The sequence below is a fragment of the Dendrobates tinctorius genome, unplaced genomic scaffold (assembly GCF_039654945.1).
Source record: "Dendrobates tinctorius isolate UK_male_01 unplaced genomic scaffold, ASM3965494v1 ptg000007l, whole genome shotgun sequence".
NCBI classification, from domain to species: Eukaryota; Metazoa; Chordata; class Amphibia; order Anura; family Dendrobatidae; genus Dendrobates; species Dendrobates tinctorius.
In genome coordinates this window covers 43,923,388-43,943,598 of record NW_027361675.1, presented here as the reverse complement: position 1 = coordinate 43,943,598, position 20,211 = coordinate 43,923,388, and the positions used below count along the sequence as shown (strand labels likewise).

At 41.7% G+C, this 20,211-nt stretch overlaps 1 protein-coding gene across 3 annotated transcripts in view; it reads right to left on the bottom strand.

The window, feature by feature from the left end:
* Window positions 1-20,211, bottom strand: part of LOC141088097 (ras GTPase-activating protein 4-like) — a 255,740-nt gene that overhangs the window by 91,727 nt on the left and 143,802 nt on the right. For all 3 annotated transcript variants that reach the window (XM_073574034.1, XM_073574043.1, XM_073574053.1), the window contains exons 8-10: window positions 7,395-7,486; window positions 5,228-5,345; window positions 3,895-4,048 (exon numbers count right to left, since the gene is read on the bottom strand). In XM_073574034.1, coding sequence (XP_073430135.1) covers window positions 3,895-4,048; window positions 5,228-5,345; window positions 7,395-7,486 — 364 coding nt within the window. The remainder of the gene's footprint in view (window positions 1-3,894; window positions 4,049-5,227; window positions 5,346-7,394; window positions 7,487-20,211) is intronic.

The window sequence follows — 20,211 nt, the reverse complement described above, 5'->3', positions numbered from 1 at the left end:
TTGCCACAAAAAACTGGGAAAACTTATTGACTCGAGTATAAGCCTAGGGTGGGAAATGCTCCATAGATTATTCCCCCATATGGTGTCCCCAGAAGAAGCTCCATAGATTATTCCCCCATATGCTGACCCCATAAGCTCCTTAGATTATTCCCCCATATGCTGACCCCATTAGAAGCTCCTTAGATTATTCCCCCATGTGCTGCCGCTGCTGCATGTAAAAATAAAAAAAATGACATACTCACCTCTCCATCGCTGGGTGTCAGATACTCACCTGTCCTGCGTCCATGGCTGCTCACCGCTATCTGCCACGTCATTGGTCAGTGACGTTCAAACTGCAGGGGGCGCGGCACGCACTAATCACGTCACCACGTCCTCTGCTGTCTGAAGTCACTGACCGATGACAGACAGCAGCAAGCAGCCATGGACGCAGGACAGGTGAGTATCGCTATACTTACCCGTCCTGACGCTGTCTCTTGAACCCCCAGCTACTCCGCGCTCTCTCTTCCTGCGTTCAGCGGTCATGTGATACCGCTCATTAAAACTCATGAATATGCGCATATTCATGAGTTTTAATGAGCGGTACCACGTGACCGCTGAAGGCAGGAAGAGAGATGGCGGAGAAGCTGGGGGCTCAAGAGACAGCGTCAGGATGGGTAAGTATGACCCGACACCCCCGCCCCCCCCTCCGACCCCCCGGTGTATATGACTTGAATATAAGCCGAGAGGGGGACTTTCAGCCCAAAAAATGGGCTGAAAATCTCAGCTTATATTCGAGTATGTACGGTATATGTAACGAAAATATCCAGCAACTATACTATATGAAGCAGAGTGCGACCGGCAATTATACGTAAGAAAAATGTCCAGCAACTTTCATGGCTGTCCAGAAATATGCAGGTGATGTTCAGCTGTGAGGAGGATTTCCAGTGTACTACTTTAGGGCTGAAAAAGTCCCACTAAGTCCAGCACCGCAGCCCGCACAGACACAGTTCAAGAATGAGTACACTGATAATAATAATGTCAAAGGTTCTTACGTACACAAAAGTTCCAGAAATGTATAACTCCTCACTTAGACATCCGAACAAAAGGTAACCACAGCCAGGATCAGGAAGCAGCACAGATGACTGAAGGCAGCTGGAAGTGGTGAGGCAGAGCACCGAGTAATGAGCAGCAGTAGGAACTACAGAAGCAAGCCAGGAGGAAGCTCAGGAGCCAGCTGCACACACAAAATACTCAGGCAAGGAGGAACACCCAACCCGGACTTAAATAACAGGACAGACAGGCAGTTCAAGAGCAGGACGAAGTACCAGACTCCATCTTGGACAAGGGCAAAACAGGCTCCATGGAACATCCGGAATCCTTACAATTATGTTCCCTAGCTGAACTGTAAAATTTAAAGTCACTCAAGTCCCTTTATTGTGCAATTTTTTCAAGGGAAACCACTAAAAGTTGTAGTTAAAGAAGATAACGTTTCATTATGTCATATACTCCTTGTTTACACAAAGACTAGAAAATCAATATAAAAAGCAGCTGCAAACTTTTTGCATACAATCTAATACATATCTTTTTATAATCCTGACTAACAACCTAAATAATCCAGAATAAGGGTCACAGAACTGAAAACTTCAGAGCTGGAATAACCCAACAGCCCTTGTTGTGTCAATGTTTACGCATGTGATTTGTTTTTCACATTCTTCACACCACACACTATACAGAACAAGGACTGCATCACTAGCTCTGTTAAAGGGGTATCTTCCAGTTTGGAAGTTATCCCCTGTCCACTGTATAGGGATTAACTTCCCAGTCCCTGGGGATCCGACTGCTGGGACTTCTGCGGATTCCTAGAACCCGGGGGGGGGGGGGGGGGTGTAAATGGAGAAGTAATTGATCATGCGCATTGCCACTATCTCCAATGGTCCCATTAAGGATAAATGGCGCTGCAGTGTGCAAGATTGACCACCACTCTATTCACAGGGCGCTCTTTTGAGCTTGGGTTCTTGGGATTGGCAGGGGTCCCAGCAGTCAGACTCCTAGTCCATGGGAGGATATCTTCCATCCCATAGATAGCAAATAACATCAAAACTTGATTATATTCCTTTAAAGCATCGCTCAAGGGTTTTCTTTCATTGAAGTGGTGGAGCGCTGCCACTACACTAAGTTCCTGGCACCTTGTATTATACTCACCAGTCGCCATTTTCCTCTGCTACTGGCACCGCTCCAGTCGGTCTCCAGCAGACCGTGACCTCCCGGATGGGTGTCGAGGTGACAACTCAATATAAGTCTTTGAGGGTCAGAACAAGGCTCTCATGGACTTGAATTGAGAGTTTATGCCCATTACCTTTGACTTCCAGTCAGTCAGAAGTTGCAGACACAAAATGGCAGCACAGGACTGGAGCAGTGCCGGGAACAGCTGAAGATGGCGGCTGGTAAGTATGATAATAGGATTTCATTAGTGACACCATTCCAGAGCTAAAATAACAAAAATGCTTTAAGCTTTTTCGAATGTGTTTTATTAGAGGTTTAACTATTTATTTTTTTAGTAAAAATCAGAAAAATTGCGATTGCAGTTGTGGACAAAAATACACTTATAAAACACTCCATTTTTATGGTGGTTTTACCTATTATCTTGGCTACAGATTCCTTACTTAATAGTGTTTATATAGTAATTCATCTGTGGGCCTATTTATCTCCATGGTTACAGACTACAAACAAACCATGTGTAGTCTGTCCCTGCAGTTATACTCCTTTCAATGTGTCTCAGACTTCTTGATAACCTTTAGGCTATGTGCCCACGGTGCGTGTTAAAACGCACACCAAAAACCGGACTCCTTCCCAGAAATCGCGCGTTTTTTAATTTTTTTACGCGCGATTTTACCGCGATTATGATCGCGATTTTGCCGCGATTTTGGTGTGCGATATTCAAGCACTTTCCAAGCGATTTGAAGCATCGCTTGGAAAGTGATTGACAGGTTGGTCACACTCGTCAAACATAGTGTTTGACAAGTGTGACCAGGTTTTACTATTGAGGCCGCCTATGTGGCATCAATAGTAAAAGATAGAATGTTAAAATACTAAAAAAAATAAAAAAATCGGTGTATATTTACCTTCCGGCGTCCCGCACTGCATTCCCGGGCCACAGCGTTCCCAGTACTGCCTTGCGAGACCTGTGATGACGTAGTCTCGCGTTGCTATAGCGATCTCGCGAGACCGCTAGAGTCACGCGAGACTACGTCATCACTGGACCGTGCCGCAAGGCATTACTGGGAACGCTGAGGCCGGGAATGCAGCGCGGGACGCCGGAAGGTAAATATACACCGATTTTGTATTTTTTATTCTTTTTTTTACAGGGGTATGGTACCCAGGGCCTGGAGGACAGTCTCCTCTCCTCCACACCGTGGGTACCAACCGCACATGAGACGCTTAACTTCCCGCATGGTGGGCATAGCCACATGCGGGAAGTAAGCGATTCTCATGCATTCCTAAGGGTGTGGAATCGCAGCAATTCTTTGCGATTCCGCACAAAAGAATGAGCATGCTGCGATTTTTTCCGCGATGCGATTCCGCCGCGGAAAAAAGCGCAGCATTAACACAGCATGTGCGGAATGCCATAGGAATGCATGGGGGGCGTTCTGTGCATGATTTTTAAACGTTTTCGCTGCGTTTTCGCGCCGAAAATCGCGGCAAAAACGCTTAAAAATCGCTACGTGGGCACACAGCCTGAATCATTAAACGGCAAGAAGTGAGCAGATATGAGGAGACACTGACGTAAATGCCGGTCTGTGACTTTGGATGTGCACCAGTACTCCAAAAGAAGTGTTTCAAATGGCTAAAATTCTTTACAGCACAATTTTTTTTCACATCTGCAAAAGGGTACCATTAAAATAAAATTCCACTTACTTGTTTTATCAAGTTCTAGTCTGAAGAGCAGATCCAAGAACTCCTTCGCTAGCCCTTGCCCCAAAAAGATTTTTACTAGGTTGGCCGCCACTTCTTGTCTACATTCAGCTGATGTGGTCTCATCGATCAAAGTTATTAAATCACCACTTTTTTCCTAGTTAAAACAAGTTACATTTGAGATTTGGGTAAATCAAAGCATCCAGTAAATTATTATACAGCAATAGCAATCTACGGTAATATGTATGCGGGTATTAACTCGCCACAGACAAATAAGGAAAGAAGCACCAAATGTGGGATTTCGACCCCAGGTAAATTTTGTCTGTCCAGATGCCACCACATAACACAGGATTTTGTCTGCAAACTTTAACCCATTGGCAATGGGGATAATGGCTGAGTCTTGTACCTGTAACTCACTCAGTGGGAGATTCTATGAATCACTAATTCTATTAGGTTCAATTACACTGAATGGTCCTCACGTTTAAGTAACATGAATTCTGAAACAAAACGTGTGGCTGTATAAATCCCACTGAAACTTTCAAAACCAGAGGGATCTGTTGACTATAATCTAATGTAAATAGATAACAGCTGTTTCTTTTTTAATAATTTTATACACGGACGTTTTATTTTAGTTTCTTTTAAAGAATTTTTAGTAAATTAAAAAATGTTTTGTTTACTGTCAAGAAGTTTTTTTTTTTTGGATAATCAAATAGACCTACCATGGTGTCAGTTTTTTTTACTGACATTTGACATTATATAATGATTACCGTATTTTGTGGATTATTATAAGATAAGATATTATAAGAATAACTATGGAGAACGTGTAGGATCACCTCTTCCAACAGGTGGCGCTAAAGAGTTCAAGTCCTCTTTTTCTCTGAAGAGGCAATTTTTAATGTATAAAAAAGATTATTTATTTGCATCCACAGTAATTATTTATGACGTTTCAGTCTCAGTTCAGACCTTCTTCAGATATACGGACTGCCACAGAAGAATATAGGACTCAATGCTGACGCTATACAGGATAAAATGCATCTGGAAAGTGTGAATACCACTTAAGGTATGGGACCTATAGTAGTCAGCAGCAACAGAAACAGGGTAATGCTGCGGTGCCTGGGACTTCAGGTGTCAGCGCTGGTGAGTTGAGTACATTTTCTTATTGCTATCCCTGCAGTGGGCTTCAGGAAAACGTCCTCAATCTGCGCGTGTGCCGCCTCCAGGGGCCATTTTTCCCAATGACAGAATTTAGATATCCTCCAACAATAAACTTAACGGAAACCTAACACCAAAATCGAATTGAACGTTACTTTTATTATTTCTATTGTATTTTTATTACCTTATGAGAGGGCTTAACCTCTTGACACAGCAACTGCACCAGAGGTTTGTAGTAATCTGATGGTAGAACAGTCTCATCACGCAGACGCACTTGTAGCTGCAGAGAGCCAAGGTTTCCCCTAAATAGAAGTGACATCAATTTCTGTGAACACAGTAACTGGATATTCTATCTTTCTATCTATCTATCTATCTATCTATCTATATATCCATTTACCTAATCATGAATTAGGAGCATCTAAATCTAGTATGCTCTCTCAAGATCAGCGTGAACAACGCCGGTCTTGATGAATTGGGTCCTTCATGTATATGCTCAAGAAACCATCACACTTGTGAAGCATGATTCAAGATTGGTAATGGTCACTAAGCAGAAAATGTATTGGTGGCCCCAGGCTCGGACTGGCCCACAGGGTAACAGGGGAATCCCCCGGTGGGCTCCTGTGCAGATCTGGGCCCCAACCCCACCCTATGGATAATACTTGGCATAATTCACTTGATTTACTCTATACAGAAAAAAGCAGCATCTCATCATTCATTAACCAAACTACCTAGCCTATTATATAGAGGTATAGGTAAATTTGTGAATGAGGGTAGTGTAATCTTTGTATACAGGTGAAAAGTGGGCCCCTCAAAGTCATTGTTACTGGTAGGCCCTTGCCACCCCAGTCCGACACTGGGTGGCCCCATCATTCTAGATCACACAATCCCCTATCACATCCATATATAGGAGAGGTAGCTACTGCCAAGTTATGTAGACAGCAGCACTAGCCAATGTAGAAAAAGGAATGGAAAAAGATCAAAGACAGGATGGTCAGCAAGCAACGCATTTTGAACACGTGTTCAAAACGCGCCATTTGCTGACCATCCTGTCTTTGATTTTTTAACTTTGATGAAATAAAAGCAACATTTGACTTTTCTACATTGCATTTCTACATTGCTTTTCTACATGGCTTTACTTTTTCTACGTTGCTAACACGAGTAGTCGGCTCGTGGTTACGTGCACATTGGATCTTCATTTACTTCAATGGAGAACTGGCATTACCTTATTTTTCTTGCCAGCAATAGCCAATACCTTAGACTTAAAAATATTGTTCCATAACCTATCCACAGGAAAGATGATTGCTAAGAGTCTAGCTTCTAAGACCACTACCAAAAGCAGAGCCCTAAACTCCCTTGTGTGATTGCAATGGTAGAGAGTATATGCAACCAGAAGTCCTATGGACAATGAATGGAACATAGGTTGCACATGCTCACTATGGTTCCATTCACAAAGGGAGCTTTGGCCGCCCTTGGTCTTGTGGTCAGTGGGGGCACCTATGATCGGGAGCCCAGTGATCATACATAGGTGATCTTTTTTGTTTAACAGGGGTCTACACAAGATATTTTGGCAGGAAAACGACTTTGCCGATACAAAAATTGTATGTGTTCTCTAGTAATGTATCATTTATTCTATAGTGGAGATTGAGTCTATAAATTTCTGATCCTATCATAAACTAACATACTTTGTAGCGATAGTTTACCTACAATTGACAGGGATAACTTTGTTTTTCAATGTGACTCCATCAGGGCTCAGCATGTACTTTTAGGTGCTACTTATAAAAATGATGCAAAATAGAAACACAGCACGGAGGTCTTCCTGAACTACACAAACTGAAAAAGATCGCCCATTGCTTGGAACGTCACAGAACATCACTCCATAATCACTTCAACTAAAAGTCAAAATGTCTCATACTAAGGGGATTAACGCACCAAGAATCAATCTTCTCTACTGGATTCCACAATGCTTTGTTATATAGTACAGAATCCTTACTTAAGGCAGGTTGCAAATCTCAAAGAGACCCTTGTATTTTTTCTAGAAAGTAAATGAATACACAATAAAAAAAGAACCTAATGTAAGGATTTTGAATGCTTCATGAACTGTTTAAGTGCTACTTAAGGTTTCCTAAGGGGCTGACATTTTCTTGGCTGATTTAGCCAAACACTTCGTGACTCAGTAGACAGTTTTACTTGTACATTTATAGCCTAAAGTGAAGGAAAAGAATATATCTAAAAAAATCCACATTGCAAACTCACAGTGTCAATAAAAAAATAATTATTTTAATAATAATTAATAATAATATAATAATTAATCGTAGTAATTAATAATAATTATTGTCCTGACATCAACTTACTCATCTACATTGGCTTTGGACTTTCCGGGACTCAGTCTGAACCATCCCTCTTCTTGTAAGTCTTGCTGAAGTCCATTTAAGTTGATCATTACCTAAATTAATTACATTCATTTAGGTTTTGTGTTTCACATAAAGAAATAGTGGCTTACACAATTAAATAAAACATTCAGTAAGCATTGCATATTTTTAATATTGGTGTGTTTTAACCACTAAAAAGTCAGTAGGAAAAAAAACAATCACAAAAAAGGTAGCAGGACCTAAAACACTAGGGATTTTCAATAGTTAGGTGTAGGTTCAGGAAACAATTTTTAACCCTTTGGGCAAAAAATAACTAAGTTTTAGCTTGACTTCCTCTAAAGGATTAAGAAAAAGTATGGGTAAATGAATGCTGTAAAAAAGTGTAGGTTTAACTCTTTAGCGATGCAAATATCTTCCATCAACTCCTCCTATAAATAAACAAAACACTTAATTGACTATGCTTTTCAACTAAAATGGTTTTCCAGTGAAGGATAGTTGACAAATTATAAATTAGGGGTATCCGACTGCTGGGACTCACACTCATTGGCAAAATGGGACACTTATCCCCGTTATCCACACTTAGAATGGAGCAGCAGCACTCTTCCTCTATATTCATACCCTATGGTGCTATAAATTAATTAAGCATCAGTTACAAAGCATCGTACAAAGAACAGCTATATCATTGCATAAATGAGTATAGCCCAACAGATTTGTTAGAAAACCATTAGTTTCCTTTCAGAATCAACATTTTCTATGGTATACCATACTACAAAATACTCCCACAAATGTAGGCCATTGATTGCAAGCAAGATTTGTTATTTTTTACACCAAAAAAAATAAATTTTCCTAACAAGTTCATTCAAGACCATGTTGCAAGAGTTAGTACTCCCTAATGAAAGAGCAAAGCTAAAGTTTACACTACAAAATTTGAAACAACAAGAATTCAACCACAGATAAATCTAAATATTCATAAAACAGATATCTAGCAGACAGACGACTATAATAGGCTTCCCTTCCCATTTCATGCTGTCGGCAATGCCACCACATGGAGGAGGAATGTCACAAGACCTGAGAAAGAAAATAATTTCTTTACACAAGAGAGTTGAAAGCTACACGATCAGCAAACCTTTAATTATCAGTCAGAAAACTATCAATATTTATGCAAAAATTTACAAAGCTGGAAGTGCAATCATCTCATACAAAGACATCCAAGCTGACCACGGAAGTTAACAACTAAACAGAAGCGTATTCTGATAACAAGGGTCGAAGAAAATTGACATGCAAGTTCACTGCAGTTTGCTAAAAAATTATAAAGCCAAACTGGGGTGACTGTTTCCCGTGAAACGATAGGGCATACACTGCAGAGTAATGGCATGCATGGGTGTTGTTCACGAAGGAAGCCTCTCCTAAAATCCATGCACATAAAAGCCCGCATACAATTGGCCAGGGCCAACGTTGAAAAATATAAAGACTACTGGAACTCTACTCTGGAGTGAGGAGACATTTTTGGAAATGATGGTTTCAAACTGAATGGAGTCGCAAAGGTGAGGAGAATAAGAAAAATGCATGGCGCCTACATTGATACATGGTAGTGGCAGTGTATTTATGTGGGGCTACATGAGTGCTCCTGTGTCGAGGATCTACATTTCTCTGATGGTATCATGAATTCCCAGATGTAAGGCAAAAGATGTACTGTGCTATATTGAAAGAAAGGATGCTACCTTAGGTAAATGTGCACTTTTCCTTCATAACAATGATCTATAAGCCAGAAAGGGAAACATATATATATTTTTTTTATTTATTTATTTACATACAAGGATGAGGGACATATATACCATAATGGAGGGCATGTACAGTGGGGCAAAAAAGTATTTAGTCAGTCAGCAATAGTGCAAGTTCCACCACTTAAAAAGATGAGAGGCGTCTGTAATTTACATCATAGGTAGACCTCAACTATGGGAGACAAACTGAGAAAAAAAAATCCAGAAAATCACATTGTCTGTTTTTTTTCATTTTATTTGCATATTATGGTGGAAAATAAGTATTTGGTCAGAAACAAGCAATCAAGATTTCTGGCTCTCACAGACCTGTAACTTCTTCTTTAAGAGTCTCCTCTTTCCTCCACTCATTACCTGTAGTAATGGCACCTGTTTAACTTGTTATCAGTATAAAAAGACACCTGTGCACACCCTCAAACAGTCTGACTCCAAACTCCACTATGGTGAAGACCAAAGAGCTGTCAAAGGACACCAGAAACAAAATTGTAGCCCTGCACCAGGCTGGGAAGACTGAATCTGCAATAGCCAACCAGCTTGGAGTGAAGAAATCAACTGTGGGAGCAATAATTAGAAAATGGAAGACATACAAGACCACTGATAATCTCCCTCGATCTGGTGCTCCACGCAAAATCCCACCCCGTGGGGTCAGAATGATCACAAGAACGGTGAGCAAAAATCCCAGAACCACGCGGGGGGACCTAGTGAATGAACTGCAGAGTCTGCTGGGACCAATGTAACAAGGCCTACCATAAGTAACACACTACGCCACCATGGACTCAGATCCTGCAGTGCCAGACGTGTCCCACTGCTTAAGCCTGTACATGTCCGGGCCCGTCTGAAGTTTGCTAGAGAGCATTTGGATGATCCAGAGGAGTTTTGGGAGAATGTCCTATGGTCTGATGAAACCAAACTGGAACTGTTTGGTAGAAGTAGAAACACAACTTGTCGTGTTTGGAGGAAAAAGAATACTGAGTTGCATCCATCAAACACCATACCTACTGTAAAGCATGGTGGTGGAAACATCATGCTTTGGGGCTGTTTCTCTGCAAAGGGGCCAGGACGACTGATCCGGGTACATGAAAGAATGAATGGGGCCATGTATCGTGAGATTTTGAGTGAAAACCTCCTTCCATCAGCAAGGTCATTGAAGATGAAACATGGCTGGGTCTTTCAACATGACAATGATCCAAAGCACACCGCCAGGGCAACGAAGGAGTTGCTTCGTAAGAAGCATTTCAAGGTCCTGGAGTGGCCTAGCCAGTCTCCAGATCTCAACCCTATAGAAAACCTTTGGAAGGAGTAGAAAGTCCGTGTTGCCAAGCGAAAAGCAAAAAACATCACTGCTCTAGAGGAGATCTGCATGGAGGAATGGGCCAACATACCAACAACAGTGTGTGGCAACCTTGTGAAGACTTACAGAAAACGTTTGACCTCTGTCATTGCCAACAAAGGATATATCACAAAGTATTGAGATGAAATTTTGTTTCTGACCAAATACTTATTTTCCACCATAATATGCAAATAAAATGAAAAAAAAACAGACAATGTGATTTTCTGGATTTTTTTTTCTCAGTTTGTCTCCCATAGTTGAGGTCTACCTATGATGTAAATTACAGACGCCTCTCATCTTTTTAAGTGGTGGAACTTGCACTATTGCTGACTGACTAAATACTTTTTTGCCCCACTGTATATACAGTGGAGAAAAAAAGTATTTAGTCAGCCACCAATTGTGCCAGTTCTCTCACTTAAAAAGATGAGAGAGGCCTGTAAATTGACATCATAGGTAGACCACAACTATGAGAGTCAAAATGAGAAAACAAATCCAGAAAATCACCTTGTCTGATTTGGCAACATTTATTTTTCAAATTATGGTGGAAAATAAGAATTTGGTCATAAACAAAAGTTCATCTCAATATTTTGTTATATATCCTTTGTTGGCAATGACAGAGGTCACACTGTCAGATCAGCAATCTGACAGGCAATGAAGCAGGCTTTGTCAGTGCCTGCTCACAGCAGGCACTGAGGAACCTGCCTCCCTGCAGGACCCCGTGGGCCCCCGCGGCCATATTGGATCCGGGCGCCTGCAGGGAGGAGACCCTCGGTGCTGCGCGAGCACATCGTGCTGCTCCGAGGGTCTCAGGGAAGCTTGCAGGGAGCCCTCTCCCTGTGCGATTCTTCCCTGTGCCCCCGGTACACTGCGATCATGTTTGATCGCAGTGTGCCGGGGGTTAATGTGCCAGGGGCGGTCCGTGACATAGTGCTGGGTGTCAGCTGTGATAATCAGCTGACACCCGGCCGCGATCAGCGGCGCTCACCCCGTGAGCGCCGATGATCGCTTTGGACGTACTATTCCGTCCTTGGGACTTGGGTCCCAGGTCACATGGACGGAATAGTACGTCCAATATAGGGAAGGGGTTAAAATTGGTATACTTTTCTGTTTCCAAATGAATGTACTGTACAGACCAAAAGTTTGGACACACCTTCTCATTCAAAGAGTTTTCTTTATTTTCATGACTATGAAAATTGTAGATTCACTCTGAAGGCATCAAAACTATGAATTAACACATGTGGAATTATATAATTAACAAAAAAGTGTGAAACAACTGAAAATACGGAATGTCTTATATTATAGGCACTTCAAAGAAGGCACCTTTTGCTTTGATTACTGCTTTGCACACTCTTGGCATTCTCTTGATGAGCTTCAAGAGGTAGTCACCGGAAATGGTCTTCCAACAGTCTTGAAGGAGTTCCCAGAGATGCTTAGCACTTGTTGGCCCTTTTTGCCTTCACTCTGCGGTCCAGCTCACCCAAACCAGGATTCTTCTTCTCGGATTCTTCCTCTCTTGGCAGAAAACGCAGTTGAAAATCTGTGCGGATTTGATGCGTTTTTTATGCGGATTTGATGAGGATTTTCATGCGGATTTATATGCGTTTTTTTGTAAGCTAAATAAAGATATTATTTAACAAAAAAAAAAAAGGGAATTGTGATGTCATTTCCTTGTCCAACCTCTTCTATTACATTCTCCATTGAATACCATAATATCATCGCATACCATGTTCAATTATAATGTTTACACACACAAAACAAATATAAGTGAAAATCTATATATAGACAGATATATCTATAGATAGCTATAGGTTAGAAAGCTAGATATATCTATAGATAGATAGATAATCCCAAGCCTGATGTCCTGATGTTTAGTAAAGAACATAATAAAATGGTACATAAAGAGTTAAATAAAGACACACACAAAATCTGCGTTAGGTCGGGGTCACTCTTGCGAGAAACTCGCATGAGTCTTGCACCTCCGGTCCCCAGTGCCGGCGGCAGTGCCAGGTATTGAGATGCGAGACTGGTGCAAGTTTCTGGCAAGTGTGAGGGCGTCGGGGACTAGGTGTTTGGTGAGTAAGTACTGTAATGTTTTTTGTTTTTTTTTTACAATTGAACACAGGCATCGTCTGATAAGACTACTGTCCGGCTCATCGGCTAATGCTATCACTGTTATATGTGACAGCAGACATAGCCAGATGGGAGCAGTAGTCCCATTAGACGATGCCTGGTTACACAGACCCGCACACACAGACCCAAACACACACACAGATACACACAGACACCCACAGACAGACACCCGTCTTCTCCGCTCACACATACTCTCTGCCCACACACACAGTCTCCGCCCACACACCCTTCCTCCTGCCTTTCTGCAACATTTTTGGCACACAACTCCGCAGCAAAACCACAAACTTTTTTACACCTGCGGTTTTGCTGCAGATTTGACTGACTCAGGGGTAGTCGATGGGTGCAGAAACGCTGCAAATCTGCAAAAAGAATTGACATGCGAATCCATGCAGATTTTTCCGCAGCATGTGCACACCAATTCTGTAATTCCCATTGATTAACATTGGTTGTGCACTACATTGCGGATCCGCCCATCTAATAATGCTGCGGATCCGCAACAAAGTATGCAACGTGTGCACATAGCCTTAGACCCAGTTAACACCTTGCAGCGAAGTGTGGCTAGGCGACATGTATCCCTCTAATACAGTAGACAGATATTGTAAGTGTGGACCAGGTTTTACATAGTTAGGCTATGATAGTTTCAATAAATTTCAATAGCCAAATCTTACGTTATGCAGTGCTAACGGGGACGTAAGAACCATGGTCTCAGAGGTCGCGACCTACACCAGGCCTATGTGGGTGAGGGGGCCCGCTGATGAGGGGCGGTCCAAAAGTAACGATAATCAATAAAAAACACAATGAATATAGTAAAAAAAAAAAAAATTATTTTTCTACATAGTCTCCTAACAAGTCTATACATTTAGTCCATCTCTTTTCTAAACTTAGAACTCCCTTCAAAAAAAATTCTTGATCTTGACCCTCAAAAAACTCCCCAACAGCGGTTATCACGTCGCTATTGTCATCAAATTTCTTGCCCCGGAGGTGTTCCTTGAGCCGAGGAAAGAGAAAGAAGTCACTGGGGGCTAGATCTGGCGAATAGGGGGGGTGTTCCACCAGTTCAAAGCCCACTTCTTGAATGGTTGCCATGGCAACTGCAGCTTTGTGAGCCGGTGCGTTATCTTGGTGAAACAGCACTCCAGCCCGCAGTTTGCCGCGCCTTTTCTCCTTGATAGCCTCCCGCAATCTTCTTATTTGTTCTGCGTAGTAGGAGCCCGTAATAGTGGCTCCCTTCTCCAAATAGTCCACCATAATAATTCCTTCAGCGTCCCAAAAAAACGGACGCCATAACATTCCCTGCTGAGCTTGACAGTTTGAATTTCTTCAGCGTCGGTTCGTCGGCTCGTTTCTATGTCATCGATTGTTGTTTAATTTCGGGATCAAAGTGGTGGATCCAGGTCTCATCCATGGTCAAAAAACGTGACAAAAAATTCTCCTTGTCTGCTTGGAACTTTTCGAGATTTGCTATTCAAATGTCAACTCGTTTCTTCTTTTGCTCGTCGGATAACATTTTTGGCACCCAACGCGCGGAGACCTTTCTCATATGCAATTCTTTTGCAAGGATTCTTTGAATACTGCCATATGACATCTCTGTGACCTCAGCTACATGCCTGATAGTCACTCTTCGATCTGTCAACACAACTTCTTCAACTTTTTTCACGTTTTCTTCATTGAGGGACGTGGATCGGCGTCCTTCGCGATGTTCATCTTCCGTCAATGTTCTTCCCAGCTTAAATTCCTTGGCCCAGCGTGCAACTGTGGAATATGGAGAAGAGTCCCCCAATGTTTCCACCAAGTCGCTGTGTATGTCTTTGGTAGACATTTTTATCAAGCAGAGGTATTTGATGACAGCTCTGAGCTCGTTTTTATCCATTTTGATGTTCACTCCTTGGCAGTTCATATTCAAATGAATGTAGCTCCCGGGAATCGTGGCCTATTTAAGTGATTTTTTTTTCCTGGACTAGTGGGTACCTAAGAGAGAAGAAAACATTTTATTTTAATTTCTGTGTGCAATAGAAATAACCGATTATCATTACTTTTGGATCGCCCCTCGTATATTCAACTGAAATGTATTGCTGCACAGAGATCCGTTGGGTCTGTGCACGGCAACGCACGCTGCTGGCCAGTCAGAGGCCAGCATCAGATGTCGGCGTGCATGTGACTGGGGTCACATGGCAGAGAGGTCATGCGGTCACATCGCTTGCATGGTGAAGTCAGCTGCCAGCTTCAGAAAAGGACACCACGCGGCAGGGGAGCGGAGGTAAAGTGAGTATAATTTTTTTTTTTTTTTTTATACAAATAACTCCATGTGAATAATGTCACAGCACATACAGTTGTGGCCAAAAGTATTGACACCCCTGCAATTCTGTCAGATAATACTCAGTTTCTTCCTGAAAATGATTGCAAACACAAATTCTTTGGTATTATTATCTTCATTTAATTTGTCTTAAATGAAAAAACACAAAAGAGAATGAAGCAAAAAGCAAAACATTGATCATTTCACACAAAACTCCAAAAATGGGCCAGACAAAAGTATTGGCACCCTCAGCCTAACACTTGGTTGCACAACCTTTAGCCAAAATAACTGCAAACAACCGCTTCCGGTAACCATCAATGAGTTTCTTACAATGCTCTGCTGGAATTTTAGACCATTCTTCTTTGGCAAACTGCTCCAGGTCCCTGATATTTGAAGGGTGCCTTCTCCAAACTGCCATTTTTAGATCTCTCCACAGGTGTTCTATGGGATTCAGGTCTGGACTCATTGCTGGCCACCTTAGAAGTCTCCAGTGCTTTCTCTCAAACCATTTTCTAATGCTTTTTGAAGTGTGTTTTGGGTCATTGTCCTGCTGGAAGACCCATGACCTCTGAGGGAGACCCAGCTTTCTCACACTGGGCCCTACATTATGCTGCAAAATTTGTTGGTAGTCTTCTGACTTCATAATGCCATGCACACGGTCAAGCAGTCCAGTGCCAGAGGCAGCAAAGCATCCCCAAAACATCAGGGAACCTCCGCCATGTTTGACTGTAGGGACAGTGTTCTTTTCTTTGAATGCCTCTTTTTTTCTCCTGTAAACTCTATGTTGATGCCTTTGCCCAAAAAGCTCTACTTTTGTCTCATCTGACCAGAGAACATTCTTCCAAAATGTTTTAGGCTTTTTCAGGTAAGTTCTGGCTAACTCCAGTCTGGCTTTTTTATGTCTCGGGGTAAGAAGTGGGGGTCTTCCTGGGTCTCCTACCATACAGTCCCTTTTCATTCAGACGTCGACGGATAGTACGGGTTGACACTGTTGTACCCTCGGACTGCAGGGCAGCTTGAACTTGTTTGGATGTTAGTTGAGGTTCTTTATTCAACATCGGCACAATCTTGCGTTGAAATCTCTTGTCAATTTTTCTTTTCCGTCCACATCTAGGGAGGTTAGCCACAGTGCCATGGGCTTTAAACTTCTTGATGACACTGCGCACGGTAGACACAGGAACATTCAGGTCTTTGGAGATGGACTTGTAGCTTTGAGATTGCTCATGCATCCTCACAATTTGGTTTCTCAAGTCCTCAGACAGTTCTTTGGTCTTCTTTCTTTTCTCCATGCTCAATGTGGTATACACAAGGACACAGGACAGAGGTTGAGTCAACTTTAATCCATGTCAACTGGCTGCAAGTGTGATTTAGTTATTGCCAACACCTGTTAGGTGCCACAGGTAAGTTGCAGGTGCTGTTAATTACACAAATTAGAGAAGCATCACATCATTTTTCGAACAGTGCCAATACTTTTGTCCACCCTGTTTTTTATGTTTGGTGTGGAATTATATCCAATTTGGCTTTAGGACAATTCTTTTTGTGTTTTTTCTTTTAAGACAAATTAAATGAAGATAATAATACCAAAGAATTTGTGTTTGCAATCATTTTCAGGAAGAAACTGAATATTATCTGACAGAATTGCAGGGGTGTCAATACTTTTGGCCACAACTGTCTGAGGTAGGGAAAGAGGTGTTCAACTCACTTTTGTTTTGCTTGAAAGGCAGCACCTCTAATGTAGTGATAAATAATGAAAGGTGGGAAGTGGAGATCCACAGGGCACCACGGTCTGAGTAAGGAACCACCCAGGACAGATAAGAAAAGTCGACTTATTCAACACACAGTACGTTTCAGGGATAATACATTCCCTTCATCAGTCCAAAACACACGTCTAAGATCGCTGTTGCATTTCTACACAAGAAAATGGTGATTCAGTGGCCAAGTTATTGCTCCTAATCTGAACTCAATTGAACAACTATGGGTAATTCTACAGAGACAAATCGCCATCACTCTCTGTCCAGCATCCAGGCTCTAAGAGAGGTCGCTCTTACAGAATTGAAAAAGATAGATGTAATATGTCATTAACTTGTTCATTCCATGCCAGGAAGACTTGATGCTGTCATACAAAATCATAGAGGTCATACAAAATACTAGATGTAGTAGTTTTTGATGTCTGGTATATTTATTTTTGCACTAACTAATTTGAGTATAACTGAAAATTATGTAATGAAAGTTATATTATCACCCCTTACTTTTAAGTTTTAGGTTAAAAAAATGTTCTATGAAGCTCAGTCTTATCAAAATTTTGGAAACTGTTCTTGTGTTCAGCGAGATATTTAGTAAAATACCATTTTCAGACAGGTTGTTCTCTGTTATGCTTAGCATTCAGTGGTGTAATTTCAGTCTGATGGGCCCCGATGCAAGATTTGGACTGGGACACCCCCCCATCCTGGTATACAGTGGGGAAAATCTGTGTTGCCCAGCGACAGGTCCAAAACATCCCTGCTCTAGAGGAGATCTGCATGGAGGAATGGGCCAACATACCACCAACAGTGTATGCCAACCTTGTAAAGATTTACAGCGATCTGACACTACATACTGATTTACCCACCTGGGACAAAGTAATTATAAAAATAATTTATAAAAAAATTCCTAAATAAATAAAAAATAAAAAAAATTCCCTAATAAATTCTTTTTTTTTGTAAATAAAAAAACAAACAATATAAATACACATATTTAGTATCGCCGCGTCTGTAGCGACCTGCCCTATAAAATTGTCCCACTAGTTAACCCCTTTAGTGAACCCCTTCAAAAAATAAATAACCATGGTACCGCTGAAAACGTCATCTTTTCCCGCAAAAAACGAGCTGCCATACAGCATCATCAGCAAAAAAATAAAAAGTTATAGCTCACAGAATAAAGCAATGCAAATATAATTACTTTTTATATAAAAAAAATTTTATTGTATAAAACCGCCAAATCATAAAAAAATGATGTAAATGAGGTATTGCTGTAATCTTACTGACCCTTTATCAATTTTACCACATGTGGAACGGTGTAAACGCCCCCCCCCCCAAAACAAATTCATGAAACGCTGGTTTTTGTTCATTCTGCGTCCCAAAAATCAGAATAAAAAGCGATCAAAAAATTTTACATGCCCGAAAATGCTACCAATAAAAAATGTCAACTCGTCCCGCAAAAAATAAGACTTCACATGATTCTGTGGGTCAAAATATGGAAAAATTATAGCTCTCAAAATGTGGTGATGCAAAAACTATTTTTACAAAAAAAGTGTCTTTTAGCGTGTGACAGCTGACAAACATAAAAACCCGCCACAAATAGTAAATCAAACCCCCCTTTATCACCCCCTTAGTTAGGGAAAAATAATAAAATTAAGAAATTTCCATTTTCTCATTAGGGTTAGGGCTATGGTTAGAGCTATGATTAGGGCTGAGATTAGGGTTAAGGGTGTGCTGGGGTTAGGGTTGGAGATAGAATTGGGGGGCTTCCACTGTTTAGGCACATCAGGTGCTCTCCAAACACAACATGCCGTCTGATCTCAATTCCAGCCAATTCTGCGTTGAAAAAGTCAAACGGTGCTCCTTCCCTTCCAAGCTCTGCCAGCACCCAAACAGTAGTTTACCCCAACATATGGGGTATCAGCCTACTCAGGACAAATTGCACAACAACTTTTGGGGTACAATTTCTCCTGCTACCCTTTGGAAAATAAAAAAATGGGGGCAAAAATATCATTTTTGTTGAAAAAAAATGATTTTTTTTATTTTTATGGCTCTACGTTGTAAACTTCTGTGAAGCACTTGGGGGTTCAAAGTGCTCACCGCACATCTAGATAAGTTCCTTGGGGGGTCTAGTATCCAAAATGGGGTCACTTGTGGGAGGTTTCCACAGTTTAGGCACATCAGGGGCTTTCCAAAGGCAACATGACACCCGCAGACCATTCCATCAAAGTCTGCATTCCAAAACGTCACTACTTCCCTTCCGAGCCCCGTCGTGTGCCCATACAGTAGTTTTCTCCCACATATGGGATATCAGCATACTCAGGACAAATTGGAAAACAACTTTTGGGGTCCAGTTTATACTGTTACACTTGGGAAAATAAAAAAATTAGGGACTAAAAGATCATGCTTGTGGAAAAAATATGATTTTTTTATTTTCACGCCCGGGCGTTATAAACTTCTGTGAGGCACTCGGGAGTTCAAAGTGCTCACCACACATGTAGATAAGTTCCTTGGGGGATCTAGTTTCCAAAATGGGGTCACTTGTGGGGGTTTTCCACAGTTTAGGCACATCAGGGGCTCTCCAAAAGCAACATGACACCCGCAGACCATTCCATCAAAGTCTGCATTCCAAAACGTCACTACTTCCCTTCCGAGCCCCGACGTGTGCCCATACAGTAGCTTTCTCCTACATATGGGGTATCAGCGTACTCAGAACAAATTGGACAACAACTTTTGGGGTCAAATTTCTCCTGTTACCCTTAGTAAAATAAGGGTAACAGGAGACTCTTCACTTATCCCAGAAGGCACTGGGAATATGCAAATGATCTCCTCAAGACTCTTCCCCTGGTTTTCCGATTTCCTCTTTTCAGCTGCAACGGCCAAAACCCAGTGATCGTTGAGCTCGCGGAGACTCTTCACTTATCCCAGAAGGCACTGGGAATATGCAAATGATCTCCTCAAGACTCTTCCCCTGGTTTTCCGATTTCCTCTTTTCAGCTGCAACGGCCAAAACCCAGTGATCGTTGAGCTCGCGGAGACTCTTCACTTATCCCAGAAGGCACTGGGAATATGCAAATGATCTCCTCAAGACTCTTCCCCTGGTTTTCCGATTTCCTCTTTTCAGCTGCAACGGCCAAAACCCAGTGATCGTTGAGCTCGCAGAGACTCTTCACTTATCCCAGAAGGCACTGGGAATATGCAAATGATCTCCTCAAGACTCTTCCCCTGTGTATGTGGGAAATGTTACTTAAGTTTTTTGTGTGCCATATCTCTGTGATTTAAGGGTATAAAAATTAAAAGTTGGAAAATTGCGAAATTTTCGCCAAATTTCCGTTTTTTTCACAAATAAACGCAAGTTATATGAATGAAATTTTACCGCTATCATGAAGTACAATATGTCACGAGAAAACAATGTCAGAATCACCGGGATCCATGGAAGCGTTCCAGAGTTAGTAACTCATAAAGGGACAGTGATCAGAATTGTAAAAATTGGCCCGGTCATGAACGTGCAAACCACCCTTGGGGGTAAAGG